Source organism: Amblyraja radiata, chromosome 24 (genome assembly GCF_010909765.2).
Source record: "Amblyraja radiata isolate CabotCenter1 chromosome 24, sAmbRad1.1.pri, whole genome shotgun sequence".
Classification (NCBI taxonomy): domain Eukaryota; kingdom Metazoa; phylum Chordata; class Chondrichthyes; order Rajiformes; family Rajidae; genus Amblyraja; species Amblyraja radiata.
The window spans coordinates 17292446-17308101 of NC_045979.1; the positions used below are offsets into that span (position 1 = coordinate 17292446).

The 15656-nt window shown below is 41.7% G+C and overlaps 1 protein-coding gene across 1 annotated transcript in view; it reads right to left on the minus strand.

Annotated features, from left to right (window-relative positions):
• itpr3 (inositol 1,4,5-trisphosphate receptor type 3) overlaps positions 1-15656 on the minus strand; it is a 196339-nt gene that overhangs the window by 8033 nt on the left and 172650 nt on the right. The window contains exons 50-54 of the mRNA XM_033042496.1: positions 14614-14786; positions 12497-12661; positions 9761-9953; positions 6418-6519; positions 2733-2857 (exon numbers count right to left, since the gene is read on the minus strand). Of these exons, the coding sequence (XP_032898387.1) occupies positions 2733-2857; positions 6418-6519; positions 9761-9953; positions 12497-12661; positions 14614-14786 (758 nt within the window). The remainder of the gene's footprint in view (positions 1-2732; positions 2858-6417; positions 6520-9760; positions 9954-12496; positions 12662-14613; positions 14787-15656) is intronic.

Consider the following 15656-nt stretch of genomic DNA (forward strand, 5'->3'; position numbering starts at 1 on the left):
ACAATTATCCAGGTGCGGTCTCACCAGCGTATAATTTGATAATCCACAGGTATAATTTGAATAAACTGCTTAAATTTTAGAGAAATTCATCAGAGATCTTGCAAGGAAAAAGTTGTGTTGCAAAAACTTTGCAGGAATCGTGCATAGAAAATTCTGTCTGACTGATTTGATTGCTTTTCCTGACCATGTCTCCCCTGATTCTCTTCCTCTCTGCCTTCCGAGTTTGGTACTCTTTATTCCTGTACCTTATCAAGAAGAAACTACTCTGAAGAAGGGTCCTGAATCAAAACAGCATTTATCCACGTCCTCCAGAGATGCTGCCTGACCTGCTGAGTTACTCCAGCATTTTGTGTCATATTTATTTTTCTTCCTATTTGTTGGACCTTCTGCCTGAGACATTAGCTGTTTTTCTTTTATGAGTCTGCTTGGGGATCAACCGGAAACGTCGGTATCCATATTCTCCAGAGACGCTGCCTGACCCCAGCACTTTGTACCTCTTTTTTTTTTTATAAACCAGCATCTGCAGTTCCTTGTTTCTCCACTTTGTTTTGTGATGACTTGTTTCTTTCTCTTGCCTTGTCCCTTTAGTTTACTACCCTCTAAAAAGAATGTAACTTTTAATGTTTTAAGCCAATTATTAACGTTATTCTCTTTCTATTTTAGTTCTGGTGTTTCTAAATAAAACTTTATGATCCCAACATTGATATGCTTCTTTCCAATTCCGCCTGGTCTTCAATTAGATTTTAAACCACATGAAAAGAAACAATTTAAAAATAAAAGCTTTTTTTTAGTTTTATCTTTTCTTCCTCCAAGTTTGTGCATGTGTGTTCTTTTCTTGGAAACCCAGTGCTCTGAATAGTCCCAGGTACTATCCACAATGCCTCATTTTAGGATTGTAAATACAAACAAATGCTGAACTCTGATGGTACAGATGGGAATTGTACATAACGAAAGTGCACTGGGGAAGTGTACATTTGCCTCTGGTTTTCTTTACGTATAATTCCCATCTGTACCATCAGAGTAGATGCCAAATAACAGGATGGGCTAATTTACTCAGCCATATTAGATAATGTCGGGTCTTAAATCACTTGTCACATTTATGTGGCTTTTAATGACGGACTCGTAAGCCATTTTAACAGTGCATTACAGCTGGTTTATAATTCATTCCTCATGCTATGGGGATTGGGAACTAACATGAACATTCTTAAGAGATGAAGATAAAACGTTGGAATGGATTATATTCAACAAGCTTTAAAACAGGTGGTCTAAATTGGAAAATAATTATTTTTTTTTAGTTTGTGTGATAGACATCAATGCTAGTTATCTTCCCATATACATCCTTGTTGATATTCAGTGTTTTGAAACAATTATAGGTAGAATATTGTAGAGACAAAAAGGTGAAAAAAGTAATGAGTTTTAATCTTTCCAATTGTAATAATATTGAAATGATTAAGTTTATGTTTAAGAGTAAATATAACTTAAAAACAAGTAGTAGTTGAAAGATTTCCTGAAGTATATGGGATATATATCAGCTACAGAAGTGGGCAGAGAAATGGCAAATGCCATTTAATCCAAGTTAGTGCGAGGTGTTATACATTGGGAATTTGCATGTTAACTGAAAATGTACAGTTAAGAGCAAGACTCTTAACAACATTGATCTACAGAAGGATCTTGGGGTCCAAGTCCATAGGTCAGTGAAAGCAGTGAAAGTGGCAACACAAGTAGATAAGAGTGGTAAAGAAGGCCTATTGTATGCTTGCCTTCATTGGATGGGGCATTGAGTATAAGAGTCAGGATGTCTTGTTGCAGCTTTATGGAAGTTTGGTCAGGCCACATTTGGAGTTTGGTGTGCAGTTCCGGTCGCTCCATTACAGGAAGGATGTGGAAGCTTTGGAGAGGATGCTGAAGAGGTTTACCAGACTGCACCCTCGATTGGACATTATTAGCTATAAGGAGAGGTTTAGAGACAAAAGAGGAGCTTGCCAGCTGCATGGAGGACAGAGATGTGTGGTGCGTCCGTCACCATGCCCGTCGGAAACCAGCACCACTGCGTCGCTAATGTTTTCAACGATGATGATGATGATGAGAGGTTGGACAAACTTGGATTGTTTTCTTTGGAATGCCGAAGATTTAGCAGAGACCCAATAAAAGCAGATAAAGCTATGAGAAACATAGGTAGGGTAAACAGTCAGAACCTTTTTTTCCCCCAGGGTGAAAATGTCAAAGACTGGAGGGCATAGCTTTAAAGTGACGGGGGCAAAGTTTAAAATGAGATGCATGGGGCAAGGACTTTTACACAGAGATTGATGGGTGCCTCTAGGGATGATGTTGGAGGCAGATACATTAGTAGCATTTAAGAGGCTTTTTGATAGGTACATGGATATGCAGGGAATGGTGGAATGGATCATGTGCAGGTAGAGATTGGTTTAATCTGGCACAATGGACATTGTGGGCCAAAAGGTCTGTTCCTGTACTGTACTGTTCTATGTTCTATCCACGAGGGGACTCCATAATCCCAGTGACAAAAGGAACTGCAGTTGCTGGAATTCTGAGCAAAACACAAAGTGCTGGAGGAACGCAGAGTTCCTTCAGCACTGTGTTTTTATCCATAACCCCTGGCAATGCTTCATATAACAGTAAACAATTGTGGTAACCGTTTGAGAGATTTTAAACTTCAGACTGAGAATGTGAGACTAATGTTTCCATCAGGCTCATTGTGAAGACTTACTTACATCTTTAGAAGGTTGCCTAAGAATATCTCCGACCCCACCTCCATTACGTAAACCGTGGTTCAATACTGTTACTATACACATCAAAAGAGTGTCACAGGCTCGCTCTTTGCCACTCTCTTCTTCATCTGTAATGGCAGAAGTTAGATCAATTATAAATTAGACTGTCTTTTGCACACTATTGAAAATAGTAATGATTAGTAATTAGCCGGTATGTCCCATCCAATTGTTCCCAGGGTAACCTTTTTTTATGAAAGTTAATCGCTGGAGGTTTACACTCCTCAATATTCTGAAACCCTTCATGAAGTGATCTCTCGTACATTCAACAAGCCATTCTACTCACTAGTTTTTAGTTCTCAGAGTTCACCCTTGCTCCAAAGACTATTCCATGTACCGTAAAAGCAGGTTACCCCCAATTATTGCCAATGTTACAAATTCTTCCCCCCCCCCCCCCCACACACACACACACCTATAAAAACAGGGTTGTAATGCTGAGGCTTTATAAGACACTGATCAGATCACATTTGGAGTATTGCGAGCAGCTTTGAGCCCCATATCTGAGGAAGGCTGTGCATTGGAGAAGGTCCAGTGGAGGTTTATGAGAATTAACCCAAAAATAATTGGGTTAACATATGATGAGCATTTGACGGCCCTGGGTCTGTGCTCACTGGAGTTCAGAAGGATGAAGGGGTGGGAGATTGCAACCTTCACGTGGTCCGCCCTGTTTCGACAAATGCAATCAACCTGGCGTGCATAATCAAGTAAGGTCAAATAAAACAAGTTGTCCTACAACTTTAGGCTGTGCACGCCACACACAAGAAGAAGAAGAAGGATGAAGGGGAGATCTCATTGAAACTTAATGGGTTTTTACTACAATCAGAAAGTTCCACAGCTACTATTTTAGATAGTAACTTTTTATTCCAGATTTGTTTAATTATCTGGCAGCACAGTGGCGGGGCAGTATAGTTGCTGCCTCACAGCGCCAGAGACCTGGGTTTGATCCTGACTGCGGGTGCTGTCTGTATGGAGTTTGTATGTTCTCACTGAGACTGCATGGGATTTCTCCTGGTGCTCTGGTTTCCTCCCACATTCCACAGACATGCAGGTTTGTAGGTTAATTGGCTTCTGTAAATTGTCCCTAGTGTGTAGGATTGTATAGAACTAGTGTATTACTGATCATTGGTTGGCACGGATTTGGTGGGTTGAAGGGCCTAATTTCACACTGTATCTCTAAACTAAGCTAAACTAAAGTAATCTAATTTTAAATTCCCTTGCTATCACCCTGGGATTCAAACCTGGAACAATAGTCAGGGCTTATGGATGCTAGACCAGTGAGCGAACCACAATGCTATTACACTCCCTGATAGTCCAATGCTCTGCGAAAACATATTTGTCTCTTTTCATTACTGCTTGGCTCATTTTAGTCACCAGTAAATGGAGAGGTTGCAGAGAAGAACCTGCACCTTGACAGATGATCCACACCCTCTTATCTCAAAATCAATACTTTCCAATCAATTTAATTTCAATGCCAACATCAACAATCCGTTTCAATTGATTTAATGTTGGCATTCACAAAGTACTGAAATAAATACCAGGGCTATCTTCTCCCACACATCAGCAAAGCACCAGCCTCACTGAATTTCACATCCAATGGTATTATTCAAGAACTTGAACTTGCACAAGGATTTTAAATGGCTGGTGCTTGGATCTACTTCTTCATTCATCCAATAACCTCAATTTTATTGATGAATTTAGCTCCATGTACCTGCTTCCTGTCGCCCCCTTTCCCCAGCAGTCCTCAGCATAAAGGACAATGGGGAATTACCCAAGCAGTTAATAAGTGATCACAACCAAAAGCAGATAGATTGCTCACTCATATCATTGCCGTTTCTACTTTGTATAAAGGTTGCAGCCTCATTTGCTCACTGATCCTTTAAGTAATTGCGACAATGTAAATATAATTTCTTCCTTTAACAACTTGCATTTTAAAGTAGATAAAAGGTTTTAAAGTGTGGACTGTTGAAGAAAATACTAATGAATAGCATCAGATGAGATGAGTGCCAATGTTCCTCAGAGTCACACATCATGGAAACATGCCCTTGGGTTCAACTTGCCCATGCCGCCCCAGATGCCCCATCTACGCAAGACCCACCGGCCTGCATTTGACCCAAACCCGTCTAAATCTTTCCTATCCATGTACCTGTCCAAATGTCTTAAATGTTGTTATAGTACCTGCACCAACTACTTCCTCTGACAGCTGTTCCATATACCCATCTCCTTCTGTGTGAAAAAAAGTTGTCCTTCAGGTTCCTATTAAATCTTTCCCCTCTAACCTTACACCTATGTCCTCTGTTTTTTGATTCCCCTGCTCTAGGTAAAGGACTCTGTGCGGGACAGACCTGGGTCTGATGAGGGGTCTCGACCCGAAATGTCACCTATTCCTTCTCTCCAAAGATGCTGCCTGACCCGCTGAGTTACTCCAGCATTTAGTGTCTATCTTCGGCGTAAACTGGCATCTGCAGTTCCATCTTACACATCAATAAAATACACATGGTTGTGTTTTCAATTACATTTCAGTAGCATCGTCTATTTAGATCCTGTGTAACTTGTGGATGATGTTTCAGATTGCGGAAAAACAGAAAAGCAACATTTTTATATAAAGTAATTCAACATGCATCTTCTGCTGTACAAAGGCCGACAAGATCTGTGTGTTTGGGTGCATTCGTTTTACGTAGATTGAATTGTAAAGTGCAGACATAGAACTATACAGCGCAGGAACACCTTGCGCATGCCAGACAAGATGCCTGGTTAAAGTAAACTCTGTCTGCACATGATCCGTATCCCTCCATTCCCTGCATATCCATGTACTTGTCTAAAAGCTTCTTGAACGCCACTATGGTGTCTGCCTCCACCACCATCCTTGACAGCGGGTTCTAGCCGTTCACCACTCTCTCTAAAATAAAATATTGCCCCGCGTATGTCCTTTACACTTTGCCCCTCTCACCATAAAGCTATACCTTCTAGTCGTTGAAACTTGCATCCTGGGAAAAAAGAGCTGACTGTCTACCCTATCCATGCCTCTCATAATTTTACAAACGTCGATCAGGTCCCCCCCAAGCCTCTGATACTCCGGGAAAAACAATCCAAGTTTGTCCGACCTCTCCTTATAACTAATACCTTCTAATCCGGGTAGCATTTTTATAAACCTCTTCTGCACCATCTCAAAAGCTTCCACATGTTTCCCGCAATGGAGTGACAAGAATCGCACACAATATTTCATTAGTGGTCTAACCAAAGTCCTATAAAGCTGAAACCTGACTTCCTGACTCTTACACTCAATGTCCCAACTGATGAAGGCAAGCATACCATAAGCCTTCTTTACCACTCTATCTTCTTGTGTTGCTTCTTGCAGTCAGTGTGAATCTGAATCCCCAGATCCCTCTGTACATGGGTCTTGCCATTAACCATATACCTTGCCCTTTCATTCAATCTGTCAAAGTGCAACACTTGCTCGGACTAACTTCCATGTGCCATTTCTGTAGCTGATCTATATCCCTCTATACACTTTGACAACCTACTGCACTGTATGAAACTCCACTCATTTTGGTGTAGTTTGCAAGCATACTAACCAATCCATCTACATATAAATCCAGGTCATTTATATATATTGCAAACAAATGTGCGATACCTTGATGTGGATTCTCCTGAATGCCTGCAACGCAATTAATATCATCCGCAGCACATGTGTTAATGAAATCCTTCATTGCCATTCCACTGAGATCAAAGGGACCTAATTAACAATGACAAAAATATATATTTCACATGTAATCTGTTCAAAAATTATTGCCTCGTGCACCTCACTCTGCTAGGGTCCCCTATTCTCAACATTTGGTCTTAGAAGATTCTTGTTATGAACAATATCATTTCATTGTATTGTTTTTCAATTCAGAATGCATTTTATTTATCTTTTTTAAATCGCAAAATTATACTTGGCACCTCCCACATATCAGCCCTTGAAAATAAGAAAGACATATTCACAGCACCTATCACAACTTTGGGATAACCAAAGGCACTTTATATCCAATGAAGTACAGGTTTTTAGAAACAAAGAACTGCAGATACTGGTTGACACAAAAGGACACAAACTGCTGGAGTAACTCAGAGGGCTGGGCAACATCTCTGAAGAACATAGACAAGTGATATTTCGGGTTAGGAGCCTTCTTCAGGCAGTGCTGTTACTGTTGATAATGATGAGATTCAACAGTCAATATGTGTACTGGAAACTTCCACAAACACTGATATAAAAATGACTTTCAGAATAAAAAGATAGATGCACCTTTAGAAAGGAGATAAGGAGAAATGTATTTAGTCAGAGGGTGGTGAATCTGTGGAATTAATTGCCATAGATGTCATTGGGTATTTTTAAAGCAGAGATTGATTAGTAAAGGTGTCGGGGGTTATGAGGAGAAGGCAGGACAATGGGGTTGAGAGGGAATGATAGATCAGCCATGATTAAATGGCGGAGTAACTTGATGGACTGAATGGCCTAATTCTGCTCCTATGGCATGAATTTATGACTTTGGAATCTGTTTTGGCGATTTAAATTTTCAACAGCAGACGAGAAATAACATTGATTCTTCAAAATAGCCCTCGGGGATATTGTGTGATCCTTCGTGGGAGAAAGTGCAGCCTTGATTTTATACGACACATTAAAGTGGACAATACAGCTCTCAATCAATGTTGTGGTACTTGTCTGGACTTTAATGCTCAGATGTCAGGGCTGAGACTTGAACTTATAAGTTGTGGCTCAAAATCCAAATTGCTACACACGGCACCAGAGACAAGAGTTCGAATTAATCAAAGTCCAGAGTCAAGATAGATTTACGAATTAACCCAATAACACCCCTCCCTTTATGCGGTGAAAACAAGGATACTATCACACTCAATGACTCTTCTTGCAGCCAAATAAGGAACTTAATGGAACATAGAATAGTTCAGGATCAGGCTCTTGTGCCAAACATGATGTCAAGTTAAACTGATCTCACCGCTTGAACGTGATCCATATTCCTCTATTCCCTGCATATACATGTGCCTATCTAAAAGCCTCTTCAACACCACTATCGTATCTGTCTCCACCACCACCTCTGGCAGCACATTCCAGGCCCCCACCACTCACTGTGTGAAATACTTGCCCGCACATCTCCATTAAACTGTTCATCTCTCACCTTATAGCTATGCCCTCTAGTGTTGAACATTTCCACCCTGGGAAATAGGTTCTGACCATCCAGCCTATCTCTGCCTCTAATAATTTTATATACTTCTATCGTCTCCCCTCAACCAATATTACAGAGAAAACAATCCAAGATTCTCCAACCGCTCCTCCTACCTGAAACCCTGTAATCGAGGCAGCATTCTGGTAATCCTCCTCTACAGCCTCTCAAGAAACTCCACATATAAAGGAACTCTGTTAGTTAATTAGAAGGGTGACTTTAGTTCCATCCAAGATAGCAAGCAATTTCAGAGATTTGTGGACGTAGTGCCGACCATTGCGCAAACCAGTCTCCCTTCCATTGACTCCAAATACACTTCACCCTGCCTTGGCAAGGCTACTAACATAATCAAGGACAAGTCACTCCCTCTTCTCCTCTCTTCCATCAGGCAAGAAGTACAGAAGTTTGAAAGCACATACTTCCAGATTCAGGAGCATTTAGTCCCAGCTGTTCTCAGCCAACTAAATGGTCCTCTCGTCATCTTGAGTGCAGTCCTGACCTCCCAACTACCTCATTGGAGACGTGAGCTATCTTTAACTGGACTTTATCAAACTTCAATGCTATATGTTTGCACAAAATGTTTACCCATTATCCTTTATCTGTGCACTGTGGACAACTTCAAGTTCAAGTTCGTGTTTATTGTCACATGCATCGATTAAGGCACAGTGAAATTTGAGTTACCATACAGCCATACTAAGTGAAAAGCAACATGTATTGTATTCATAGGTACACAAAATTGCTGGAGAAACTCAGCGGGTGCAGCAGCATCTATGGAGCGAAGGAAATAGGCGACGTTTCGGGCCGAAACCCTTCCTCAGACTGATGGGGGATGGGGGGGAGAAGGAAGGAAAAGGGGAGGAAGAGGAGCCCGAGGGCGGGCGGATGGGAGGGTGGGAGGAGACAGCTAGAGGGTTGAAGAAGGGGAGGAGACAGCAAGGACTAGCAAAATTGGGAGAATTCAATGTTAATGCCATCCGGACGCAAGGTCCCCAGACGGAATATGAGGTGCTGTTCCTCCAATTTCCGCTGTTGCTCACTCTGGCAATGGAGGAGACCCAGGACAGAGAGGTTGGATTGGGAATGGGAGGGAGAGTATTGTATTCATGGTCAGTTTTTGCGTTTACTGTATCTTGGTGCATGTGACAATAAACTAAACTAAAACTAAAACTAGCTGTACTTCAGCAACAAAGGGGATTTTGGACAAATTAACTAATCCTTTTATTACTTAAACGCAGCCTAAGTTATATTTCTAATGTACAGCTGCCTTCATTCACAATAGACACAAATATTAACACAGCCTGTGCCAAAACACTGCCTACAGAGGAAACCTTGAGTGGCTGATGATAGAGGCACAGTGTACAAGCAGGCCCTTCGGCCCACCGGGTCTACGCTGACCAGCGATCACCCATTTACACTAGTTCTATCCTAAACACTATGGGCAATTTACAGAAGCCCATTAATCTACAAACCTGCACTGCACCCTTTTGGAGTGTGGGAGGAAACTGGAGCTCCCAGAGAAAACCCATGCGGTCGCAGGGAGAATGTGCAAACTCCATATAGTCAGGATCAAACCTGGGTCTCTTGAGCACCCAGAGAAAACCCACACGGTCACAGGATGAACATACAAACTCAGTACAGGTTTGAACCCATGTCTCTGGCACTGTTAGGCAGTAACTCTACCACTGCGCCACTGTGCCTTCATCACTATCTCGATGAATATAGAGACGTTGCAAAAGTGGTCGAGTGCCAAGCTAGTTTTACCTGAAGACTTTCTGCTTGGTAACCTGTCAACTTCTAAAATGAAGTCATCCTTCAGGAAGAGGAAGCCCACAATGGAGAAGAGGTAGACAAGGATGAGAGCAAGCACGGCCGTCAGGAGGATGGAGCGGCCATTACGTGTAACACTTTTTATGACGTTAAACAGAGTCTCTTCTCTGTAGATCAGGTCAAACAGCTGAAAGACAGAAATAGACAAGACAACAAGGTTAGATCTGTCCGTTTTGAACCATGTCTTTTCAATCTAACTTCAAGCTCCTGGCCACGCATATCTCTAAAGATCTGTTTTGGGCCCTGCATGTTGATGCAATCATCAGCGCCTCTACTTCCTTAAAGTCTGAAAACTGTGAACGCCAGGTTCAAGAATAGCTTCTTTCCAACAACCATCAGGTTCTTGAACATAACACAACACTAAACTAAACTATGGTTTTGGTTTCACTAAAGACTTTGGGCATCTTTGGACTTGTATTGGGGTTATTATTTTACTGAATTCTAGTTTATTATATGTTATCTATGAGTACCGTGTTTACATGCTATTTATACTGCTGCAAGTAAAGAATTTCATTCCGTGATCGGTACATACGGCAATTAAACACTCTTGACTCCTATTTAGTTTTGTTTAAAGATACAGTATGGAAACATGCCTATCGACCCATCAAATCCATGCCAGCCGTCGACCACCCACTCACACTAGTTCCATGTTATGCCACTTTCGCATCCACTCCCGATATACTAGGGGCAATTTATAGGAGGCCAATTAACCGACAAACCTGCGTGTCTTTGGTGGAATGTGGGTGGAAAACAAAGCACCCAGAGGGAGAAAGTCCAAACTCCACACAGACAGCACCCAAGATCGGGATTTAACCCGGGTCTCTGGCATTGTGAAGCAGCAGCTCTACCTGCTGCACCACTGAGCCGCTACAATGATCTTGGTCGAAGAAAAGAATGGCCTGATCTGGTAAATTTGCACGTAAATTCTCCATTACGTGCATCTGCATTTGAGCTTCCTAACAGTGAATCATAAATTATTTCTGTCTGGAATGCACTGCCGGGGGTGGTGGTAGGGGCAGATATGTGAATAGCATTTAAAGAACGTTTCTATAGGCACATGGATGTTCAGAGAATGTAAGGATCTGGGTTATTTGCAGGCAGATAAGAATTGATTTTGGCATCACGTTTGGCACAGACTTCGTGGGCCGAAGCGCCTGTGCTGCACAGTTTTATGTTCTACATTAAAAAAAAGGAATAATTTAAAATCAATCTTAGAAAATATTGTGATACCTGTGTACAACCAAATGTTTAAAAGGAAAGGCTGGTTAGTACTACTATGCCTGATCAAGGATTGGTTCAGGTTGGTGGTGTGATCACAAGGTGGAAAGATAATTTAACTAGTCAATAATTAAAACTCTTACTTTAATCTTATCCCATTCCATTCTAAACATATCTCTAAAAACAGCTAGATTGACATATTATTACAAGATTCATTTATAATTTACTTTCCGACCGTAATATTAAAAACAAAATCTACTTAAATACAATGGTGAACAAAATGCAGAATTAATTTACCTACACATTTAAAATCTATCTCCGACTTCAATAAATACTACATAAATGCTACCTCTTTTTAAATTTTTCCTTTTGTTTCTATTTGGAAATATTACGTTATAAGCAATAAATCAACCATTCCAAAAAGCAACAGGGGTGAGATGAAATGTTAGTCATAGAGTCATGCAGCACAGAAACGAGCCCTTCAGCACAATGAGCCCACGCGGTAATGGGGCTATCCCACTGTACGAGCTAATTCAGGAGTTCTCCCGAGTTTCCCCTGATTCAAACTCGGAGAATTACAATAATAGCCGCTCGTAGGTACTCAGGGCTCTCGTGGACATTTTTCAACGTTGAAAAATCTTTACGAGCTTACCGCGTTTCCCGAGTACCTGCCGTTAGCGTTACGAGCCGCTAAGAGACGTCCCGAGCTCCTACGTATCCGCAACGTACATTCTACGTGCTTACCACGAGTTTGATTTTTTTTTAAACTCGACAGAGCTCTTGAATTAGCTGAATTAAGGGGACAGCCCATTAAACCTTTCCTATCCATGGACTTGCCCAAATATCTTCTTGAGTCATTGAGGCACACAACACGGAAAGAGGCCCTTCGGCCCATCTACACTAGTCCCACCTGCCTGCATTTGCTCCATATTCCTCTAAACCTTTTACATAGAAACATAGAAATTAGGTGCAGGAGTAGGCCATTCGGCCCTTCGAGCCTGCACCGCCATTCAATATGATCATGGCTGATCATCCAACTCAGTATCCTGTACCTGCCTTGTCTCCATACCCCCTGATCCCTTTAGCCACAAGGGCCACATCTAACTCCCTCTTAAATATAGCCAATGAACTGGCCTCAACTACCTTCTGTGGCAGAGAATTCCAGAGATTCACCACTCTCTGTGTGAAAAATGTTTTTCTCATCTCGGTCCTAAAAGATTTCCCCCTTATCCTTAAACTGTGACCCCTTGTTCTGGACTTCCCCAACATCGGGAGCAATCTTCCTGCATCTAGCCTGTCCAACCCCTTAAGAATTTTGTAAGTTTCTATAAGATCCCCCCTCAATCTTCTAAATTCTGGCGAGTTTCTAGGTAGTTGTCTGGATGACTTTTGTTCTTTGAATATTCTGCAAAATCATCTCTGGATATAGTTATTGATGAATATATAACATACCAGGATACTATAGAAGAATTCATGCACAAAAAGCCCCAGCACACTTGTCACAATGTATCCAATGTGATAAAGGAACTCCATGTCCATGATCATCGCTTTGTATCCAATGATAAATTTGCCACCGTTGCCCACAAAACCGACAAGATATACAATTTTGTTGATGAGCTGAACAGAAAAGAAAAGTTAATTATTAGCATAATATTGGACAACAAAAAGATTACAATATTCATGTTGAATGGCAACATAAGTTTGTGTGAACTGTCAGAGAGTAGTATTGTTTCTGTTGATTGATGTTGATTTAGACCACAAGACATAGGAGTAGAATTACGCCATTCGGCCCATCAAGTCTACTCGGCCATTCAATCATGGGTGATCTATTTTCCCTCTCAACCCCATTCCCCTGCCTTCTCTCTGCAAACATTGACACCCTCACTAATAAAGAACCTATCAATCTCCACTTTAAATATACCCGATGACGGCCTCCACTACCGTCCGTGGTAATGCATACCACACTCCCTGACAAAACAATTTCCACCTCATCTCTATTTTAAAGGTGTGTCCTTTTATTGTGAGGCTGTGCCCTCTTGTTCGAGACTCCTAAATCTAGTCCTAGATTGACCACTTCAGCTGGATTGATGTTGATGCTGAAAAGTAGTTTGATAGTTTAGAAACGGTGGCGGTGACAAGACAGATAATGTTGAGGTGGATACAAGGAACTGCAGATGCTGGTTTACAAAAAAAGACACATAGTGCGGGTCAGCATGGTGACGCAACCGTAGAGTTGCTGCCTTACAGCTCCATAAACCCGGGTTTGATCCTGACAAAGGGTGCTGTCGGTACAGAGTTTCTACATTTTCCCTGTAACCACGTGGGTTTTCTCCGGGTGCTCCGGTTTCCTCCCATGCTCCAAAGATGTGCAGGTTTATGGGTTAATTGGCTTCATTAAAAAATTGTAAATTGTAAGATAGCACTAATGTATGCAGGTCTGTGCGGACTCGGTGGACCGAAGGGCCTGTTTCAACGCTGTATCTCTAAAGTCTAAAGAGTGATTAATCGAGTCAGGCAGCATCTCTGGAGTTCATAGATAGGCAACACTTTGGGTCATGACCCTTGCAGTCACGCAAGTTCAGTAAGCTTGTGGAAGTAAATGCTTTGTTTCTATTAATGCTGCCAACTGTACTGTTCACCTAAGAAACAGCATGGGTTTAGGATAGATCCTTAGCATATGCCAGAGGAAACATGCAGTGGCAAGGAAAGAAAATGGCAGCTGATAATATGGCTAACTGGTTAGTTTGGTAAAGAACCAGGTGAGTGGACCAGTTTCATAAAAAGACACAAAGTGCTGGAGTAACTCAGCGGGTCAGGCAGCATCACTGGAGAACATGGATAAGTGACGTTTCGGGTCGGGATCCTTCTTCAGACTGGATGACCAGAGTGGTGTTGTAAATGAATATAGTATTTGCCAATTCACTCCAGCAGATAAACTGAAATGTCATATCGTTTATCAACCATGATTAAATGCCTGCAATAATTTTATATGTAATTTCTATGACTATGTACTGGGTCTGCTAATTGTCTAGTGAAGGCTCCGTACATTGATTTATTCTATTGATTCTTTAGATGTTAGACATGCAGCACAGAAACCGGCCCTTCGGCTCACTGAGTCCTCACCAACCAGCAATCACCTTGTACACTAGCACTATCCTGCACACGAGGGACAACTTACAATTTTACAAAAACCAATTAACCTACAAACCTGTATGACTTTGATGTGGGAGGAAACTGAGCACCCGGGGAAAACCCACGCAGTCACAGGAAGAACGTACAAACTCCGCAGAGACAGCACCTGTATTCAGGATTGAACCCGGGTCTCTGGCGTGGTGAGGCAGTAACTCTACCGCTGTGCCACTGTGCCGCCCATAAAATTATCTGGATATTTATCTCACTATTGCACCAAATAATAGATTAGGCAACTAAACAAAAACGATACATTTTGCAAATAGAATACAGTTTACAGATAAAGAATTGTTTTGACATTGAGATTAATTAGTGGATCTACCAAGTGCATTCTTTACATGATTCAATATAATTTTGCTGATTGTCATCTTCATACTTACATTGAGTAATCCCAGTGTTAGCAACGTATGGCCTATTCCAATGTAATATATCGATCGAACAATCAGTGCTATTATTAATGGTCTGAGTCCATATCTCTTGGCAAACAAAGAAACTACTGAGAAGCCTATCACGCCCCAAAAAACAAGCGAGAGAAAGGATGAATCAAATGCTCCTGCGGGGAAAACAAAAGAGAATGGATCATTTCCACGCTTCTGGCCTGAACAGATTTTGTTCATGAGTAACAAAGTACAGAATAAGGTTGTTAATTAAAATAGCTGGTACAATCACAACATTTAATAAACATTTAGACAGGCACATGGATAGGATAGGCTTCGAGGGATATGGGGCAAACGCAGGCAGGTGGGTCTAGTGGACATAGGTGGGAAAGTGAGGTAACCTTTTCACACAGCTGGTGGGTATATGGAACGAGCTGCCAGAGGAGGTAGTTGAGGCAGGTACTATCATTACGTTAAAGAGACATTTGGACAGGTACATGGATGGGATAGGGTTAGAGGAATATGGACCAAGCATGGGCAGGTGGGACAAATGTAAATGGGGTCAGCATGGGCAATTCAGGCTGAAGGGCCTTTTTCCACACTGTATGACTGTGACTTTAACCACTTCCCTGAGGCCAAAATAATGTGAGTCATCTAAGTTAATCATGATGATCATAGAAAATAGGTGTAGAAGTAGGCCATTCAGCCCTTCGAGGCCGGCACCGCCATTCAATATGGTCATGGCTGATCATCCAAAATCAGTACCCCGTTCCTGCTTTCTCCCCATATCCCTTGATTCCATTACCCATAAGAGCCATATCTAACTCTCTCTTGAAAACATCCCGTGAATTGGCCTCCACTGCCTTCTGTGGCAGAGAATTCCACAGATTCACAACTTTCTGGTTTACAAAGCTTTTCCTCATCTCAGTCCTAAATTCTTGGGACTGAGATGAATAAGGACTTCTTAAATAAGCCCCTTATTCTTAAACTGTGACCCTTGGTTCTGGACTCCCCCAACATTGGGATTTTTCTTCCTGCACAAGCCT